Source organism: Pleuronectes platessa, chromosome 12 (assembly GCF_947347685.1).
Source record: "Pleuronectes platessa chromosome 12, fPlePla1.1, whole genome shotgun sequence".
NCBI classification, from domain to species: Eukaryota; Metazoa; Chordata; class Actinopteri; order Pleuronectiformes; family Pleuronectidae; genus Pleuronectes; species Pleuronectes platessa.
Window position 1 is genome coordinate 3,269,647 of NC_070637.1, and position 7,230 is coordinate 3,276,876.

Below are 7,230 nucleotides of genomic sequence, written 5' to 3' on the forward strand. Positions count from 1 at the left end.
ACATCAAGGTCTTTTCACTTCAACACTCGTTAGTTCAGCTACTTGTAAGGATGTTCCTGTGAATGGATAGAGATGAGATTTATAAATTTCTTGATGCCAACACATTCTGTGAAAACACCAAAAGCAAAGATGTGTTAGCCCGTTACTCAATACCTTCTGCCTTCTCGATCTAATCTCTAATCCTCAAACCAATGTTACTTATTGAGGATCTAACTCTTTAAGCATAACTCATATTATCAAAAGCTAATTGCTAATATTGTTGCTCGCCAAGAGCTTCAGCCATTGCGTTATTTAAAACACAAAGGGTTATAAAATGTCCTTACTTCAGGGTAGAATGGATGCTACAGTGAGTCACTTTGGCCATGATGTTGGAATGCTTGAAAAAGTATTGGTTCTGTTTTAAAAGTAATGATTTAGTATTGGAAACATTCTAAATTATACCCAACCCTGTTAAAAACACATTTTGGGAGCAGTCCTCTGCACTGAACATTGGTGAAAATCTATGTTTCGATTTTAAACATGCTGTGTATGAAGACGACAGAAAAGGTGTGATATGAACCAAGCTTTTTAATGGAGCTGTAGGTACGTGTGCCTTACTGTCATTGTTATATTATAATACTGTAGATTTAAGCACATCTATTATTGTAGTTATATTTATGTAGTTGTATCTTCACCATAGTATAATCCTACAGAATCCTCTCTGAAGACTCAGTCTGTTGCTTTAGCTGCTGCTTGTGTGGCGGCGTGTCAACATAACACACCAGTGTAAATTCTCTGCAGCATTAGCACAAAGGTGATGGACTCACTAAAGTCATTGCTGAAAGGGAGGGTAATGTGTCCTTCATTTGTGTAGGAAATACCTTTATTTCATTACTGTCCGCTTGCCTTTAAAAGGAAATGGTCCCCCCTCTCTGCCCTCCTCTCTCCTCATGTGAGGACTAAGGCCCCCTCGACTCACTCTTTTGTGTTTCTGTACCGGCAGCACAATGTGTTTTTTAAATGGCGCATGTGCGTTTCCCTTCTTGCATTCGCTCTCCCTAACCTTGGCACATGCACGCTGCACCAATAGTCAGCTAAGACTCAGACAGCTTGATGGGTATTTCTGCAATTACAAAGAGCCAGGAGGACATTAACATTTAACTTCTCTTCCCATTCATATGGGTGAAGGTTTAGTTTTGCATTGAATCTACAGTTCAGAAGTGTTTAGCCTGCCCATCAACCTTTGAATCCAAAGATGAATGAGATGCATTTTCCTTCCTGCTTGCTCTGAATTCACTTGACTATGGGAACAAGGATTTACTTTTGGTCATTTTTGCAGAGGGTCTGAAAACAGAATGGCAACATTTCCAACCAGCTGTTGGCCTCTTCTGAAATATACTGAAGGAGTTAGCATCACTTGACTCTCTAACAGTAAATGGATTCCAAATACTCTTTTTTTTTGTCTTTTTTTGTGTGTTTACGATGAATAGTATAGAACAAAAATCAAGTCTTACTTATTATAAATATCGACTTATTCAGTCTGATAGGAAACATCTTTACAGAACCATGGGTCTATTGGGAAACAGAACAGACTTTAAAGCTGTATTATTTTTAATAAACAGAAATGCTTGGTGAAATCTGTCACTTGTGCCCCAAGAACCATGACATACTGTTTCTGACATACTTAGCCATTGTACACCACCTGTCCTGCACCAAACAGATAGACTCAGTTAGCTAAAACCAGCTGCTGAACGTACTGGAACATGTAGCCGCTACAGAGACAGGTTATTTTTAGGCTTCAATATCTTCATTTATACTAAATACATCAAAGCTAATGTTGCTCTGTGCTGGGTTAGAAGTCAGGCAATACTTATCTAATATGTATGTTGCAGTACTTGTAGAAGGTGATAATTCACTTCTTTAAATTTTCACCTCACTCTACTGCTCCCAAGTGGCCAAACAACTAATCAATGTGGCTTTAAAATGTTCTCAAACCTGATGGAAATAAGAGAAAAGTGAAGCAATAAAATGGATTTGAATGGCAACAACCTTGTAAACTCTTTTACACCACTCATGCCACCCACCTTTAGGTCTCTGCAGCCCGTGAGGAAGTGCCTGGTCGCCGAGGCTTTCCCGGCTACATGTACACTGATCTGGCCACCATCTACGAGCGTGCCGGCCGTGTGGAGGGCAGAAATGGCTCCATCACTCAGATCCCCATTCTCACCATGCCCAACGATGGTGAGAGCTGCAGCACCAGAACAAGAGCTTCCTGTGTTTTACATTGAATCTTCACAACCTTCAGTCTTGTATTGAAACTTGATATGAAATATTGTGTATCATTCACAGCAGGGTTAATAGCTTTCTTCAACTTATGTATCCGTTGTGTATCGACGTGGTTATACAGATTATATGTCTATATTCCATTATCTGTCCTTAAATGCATAAATCTTTTTGGCAAATCAATTACAGAAGTGATTTGATATGCACTCTGGAGATATTTCTGATGCCTTAAGTTACCATAGCAACAAGTATGAAGAGGCTACTCTTATATAGTTGAACAGAAGTCCCCATTACATCATCACTGAGGAGGTAGTGTCAGTTTGACTAAACACTGCTGTTCCCAAGGGCTCTCAGGCTGAACTCTGCAGAGTTAAATCTGTAAAATGAAAAGCTAACAGATGTGTCCTATCTGTTTGAATAGTATCTCAGTTGTAGAAGTTCTTCACTGAGTGTTAACTTAAATCCTACATGTGTTTCATAATTTATAATAATTCTACTTCTGTGTTTAATTGTAAGAAATAACAGTCTTGTTTGTTTTTGTGCCTGACAGATATTACCCATCCCATTCCTGATCTGACGGGATACATCACAGAGGGTCAGGTCTATGTTGACAGACAGCTGCACAACAGACAGGTATATCAGTTCTTGAGTTAGATGCTTGATTTGAAATGCCACATGCTGTGCCAGTCATTTTGTGTGAATTTGAACATTAATACTGTACATGGAGTGATTAATCACACCTATGTTCTTGGTCACTTAACCAGATGAAATCTATTCCTAACTACAGATTAACAAATAACACCACATGATGCTTGACATTTCAAACTGGAGTCAACCTCCAAACTACAGAATTAAAGAAGCAAACTGCTTTGTGACTGAAAGAGAAATCATCAGTCAAATAAAATGTAATATTAAGTTAAAACTACTTCAATCAATATTAATAATTAGTATTGTTTGTTAAATTATAGACACAAACAAAACTGTGTAGCTCCCTGGTTCCCTTTTTACTAACCTATACAGTTAAAACAATTATAGTGTTCAGCAGGTTTAAAATGATGTATTAGTTAGACAACCTTTATACTTGTCTTTCAGATCTACCCACCCATCAACGTGTTGCCCTCACTGTCTCGTCTCATGAAGTCAGCCATCGGCGAGGGGATGACCAGGAAGGACCATGCTGATGTCTCTAACCAGCTGGTAAGAAGGTTTACCTTGTACCTAAATGATTCACCCTGTAACATGGACATAGTTTTTCTCTCTAAATGAGTTAAAAGTACATGCTGTCAACTACTACTTTGCTCTTTACATAGTTCACACTGTAGACAAGCAAAAGAGAGATCATTACAATGAGCGATGCTTCCTCACAATTATTTTAAATAAGACACATATCACAAAGTCTTCAACACTTAATATTTTATTATCTGTTAAATTCAGATACTTGGTGCTGAACCACATCCTAAATATCGCACATTGACCACACATAGTCCAGTCATATATCTGTATAGGTGTGTTTTTACCTGGTATTGTTTAACTACTATAATACTGTATTACTGATGTCTCCTCTTGTCTCCAGTATGCCTGCTATGCCATTGGTAAGGACGTGCAGGCCATGAAGGCTGTGGTGGGTGAGGAGGCCCTCACCTCTGATGATCTGCTCTACCTGGAGTTCTTACAGAAGTTTGAGAAGAACTTCATCGCTCAAGGTGAGAACATGCTAAAGAAGCAGTTTGGCTAAAACAGACGTAGTTTGTTTTCAACCTTCATAATAGTGTAGGTGGAAGCAGTAGCTGGCAATCACCAAAATGCTTTTATCTCTCGGGATCTTCTGGTGCACAAAGTGAAACCGTGTGTGTGCGTGTTTGTGTGTGTGTACATGTGTACATCCATTTAAACACACATTACCCTCTTGATAATGTGCAGATGTATGTTTTGCTGAGAAAGGCATAACAGGCTTCTCTCCCGCCCTTGTAAAACCTTGAAAAAGTCTGACAATGCATATAAACATTCTCAGAGATTCTGTCAGAGCTCCCAGAAACAGAAACACTTATGTTTAGGTAATCTATGTTTAGGTTCACATTATCATTCAGGCGGTGATTTATGGAGAGGATTGGAAATCGGCTGCTCGGGGTTATGTTGTTAAAAAATGTAGGTAGGATAATTGAAACTCTAAATTATTAATTACATTATCCACCAAATGTTAATATTAGTCAGTGCGGGATGGAAAGTGTTTGTTTTTTATTGGAATATGATGAATGTTGAACTACCCATATACCCAAAAATAGTTTTGTAAAGTGGTTTCTGCCTAAAGGGGCAGCATTAGTAATAGTATGATTGGATACTAACCTTCACCATTGTGTCTCCCTCAGGCCCATACGACAACAGGACAGTGTACGAGACCCTGGACATTGGCTGGCAGTTGCTGCGAATCTTCCCCAAGGAGATGCTGAAGAGGATTCCTCAGAGCACCCTGGCTGAGTTTTACCCGAGGGAGTCTGCTGTTCGCCACTGAGGCACACAAAGGATCTCTCTGGCTGTACCTCCGCTCACCCCTCCTACCCACCATCCTCCTACCCACCATCCTCTTTTCCCTTTGCTCCTTTCTGCACTTCCAGGGGCTGCGAGGCTGTCATTGTCTCTGCCCATCCCAAACATCATGTTGTTCTTGTTACCTCCAATTCTTCTAGTCTCCCTCCCATGAATCAGCTCACCCCAGCATCACCCCCTCTTCTCCCCCACCCTGAATGAGACCAGGGCAATATCTTCTTCTTCTATAGATGTACTGTTGTGTATCTGTGTCCAGAAGTTGTGTATGAAAAGTATCTGTGGTTGTAATATTTACCCGTGATTGCAAAAACGTGAACATGTCTTTAAAATGATAGATCAGTATTTATTTATTGGGGAGTGTTACTGCTGGATCTTCCTCTTTTTGTCAATAAATACTTTAAAATATCCATCCCCTAAAAACAAGAGGTTTCTAATGGAAGAAAGGCGTGTCTACATATGGAGGTCGACAAAATAACAAACACCCTGGACTACAGCAGTAGCCCTTCAGTCAGTACCATTAAGGTGACGCTCATAAAGCTTGGTTTTCTTATTGAGAATGTCAGAGGTGATAATTCCACTTGATTGTCCTTTTCTTGACAAAGCCATACACTTTGAATGATTGTTTTCTGAGGAACACAAAATGCAGCTTCATTAATGTCACCATATTGATATTAACCCGAGGGCGACTTTACAATCTGGTCTCACTTATTTTGTCCACCCTTATGTAGATCGTTTAATAAAGACAAATGCTGTATTTTTTCATGTCGCTTACTTCGAGTTCACCATGACTTAAATCTTTTTATGTTACCATCCACAAGATCCTGAGTAAACGTACAAACGTGGGCCACCAGCAGGGTTCAGATGTTCTATGTGTTGCTCCTCTGGTACTTCATGACCCGTCTCTCCCCTGTGTAGGGCGCTCTTGCTTCCTGTATCTCCTCTTTAGAGGATGCAGTGGATGATAACATTATTTGTGTTCGATTGTTTTGATTTTTGTCGTGAAAGAGTTAAAAGAAGTGTGTTAAACATTCCCATGCGTTTACAGTAACTAAATCTTTGTTGTGCAAAATGGTTTTGTGAGTTGTGTGTGTCCATGAATAAATTAAATTATATGAGAAATCTTGTCTGGTTTTAAATGGGCAGCCCTGACACTTCATGGGCTCAGTGTCTGCCTCCTCTCACATGACGATGGCAGTTTGCTTTGCTCATCATTTATATAAAGTGTTTCAAAAATGCAGATGAACTTTGTAACTGAAAGGTGTTTGTTTCCCCTTTCTGTTCTGAAACACAGCTAACTCTTAAGACAACTATTTATGAGTGTCAGTGAAGAATCTACTAGAGCATTGAGCTCCCAGACTTCAGGCTTACTTGTAAGTGAAGTAAGAGCCAGAGCTTTTAGCCTATAAGCTCCTCTTCTCTGGAACCATCTCCCAGTTTCTGTTTAAGAGGCAGACAAAACTTTTCTTTTATAAAACGTATAGTTCGTGATGGTCCAGGCTTGTCTTGGAGCTGATCTTAGTTCTGCTGCTATAGGTCTAGAATTTCGGGGGACACATGACACATGGAGCTTTTCTTTCTTCTTCTTCATCACATTAATATCTAATCAATACATGTTACTGACTTGACGTCTTCCCTGGAGTCCTTGTGATTTTTTCGTTTGCAGATCCAGGATCGCTGCTGCGGCCACATCATGACGGTGGATTGCGAATCAGTGATTGGGATGGTGGATCTTGATCATGGTGGAGGCTGTTGATGGACTATGATTACAACAAGACTGCTTGATATACAATATGCCTACTCACATAATCTACCATTACTGGCAATAAATCTTCCATTTCAATTGTCATTGCTGTTCCCATCATCCATTTTTCTATGTAAAAATATTATAAACATTAACAATCTTTCCATTATGTTACAAACTGGTTCTTCTCATCAATGGTGTAAATACTGTACTATACTTGGCAGCTATTGCACTTCTGTGCGTCCTGGGAGAGGGATCCCTCACTTGTGGCTCGCTGTGTGGTTTCTACGTTCTTTTTACCCTGTTAAAAGGGTTTTTAGTAGTTTTTCCTGACTCTTGTTTAGGGTTAAGAACAGAGGACGTCTCACCTTGTTCAGCTGGGCGGCTGTAGCTGAGAGTAGAGCGGTCGTCCGTTCGTCAGTTCGATCCCCAGTCTTCCCCATCTGCATGCCGAAGGGTCCTTGGGCAAGATGCTGAGCCCCGAATTGCCCCTCATAGAACAACAAAGTGCTGGGTGAATGTAAAACTACTGTAAAGAGTTTTGAGTGGTCATCAAGACTAGAAAAGCGCTATATAAATACAACCAATTCACCATTTACCATTTAAAACCTATGAGACCAACTGTGATTTGTGAACATGGGCTTTACAAATAAAATTTGATTGATTGATGTCCAGTTTGTGGT

The 7,230-nt window shown here is 39.9% G+C and overlaps 1 protein-coding gene across 1 annotated transcript in view; it reads left to right on the forward strand.

The window, feature by feature from the left end:
- Positions 1–5,925, forward strand: part of atp6v1ba (ATPase, H+ transporting, lysosomal, V1 subunit B, member a) — a 28,225-nt gene extending 22,300 nt beyond the window's left edge. Inside the window, exons 10-14 of the mRNA XM_053436087.1 lie at positions 2,070–2,220; positions 2,813–2,895; positions 3,355–3,459; positions 3,836–3,965; positions 4,629–5,925. Of these exons, the coding sequence (XP_053292062.1) occupies positions 2,070–2,220; positions 2,813–2,895; positions 3,355–3,459; positions 3,836–3,965; positions 4,629–4,771 (612 nt within the window). The 3' untranslated portion in view covers positions 4,772–5,925. The remainder of the gene's footprint in view (positions 1–2,069; positions 2,221–2,812; positions 2,896–3,354; positions 3,460–3,835; positions 3,966–4,628) is intronic.
- Positions 5,926–7,230: the final 1,305 nt, after the last annotated feature.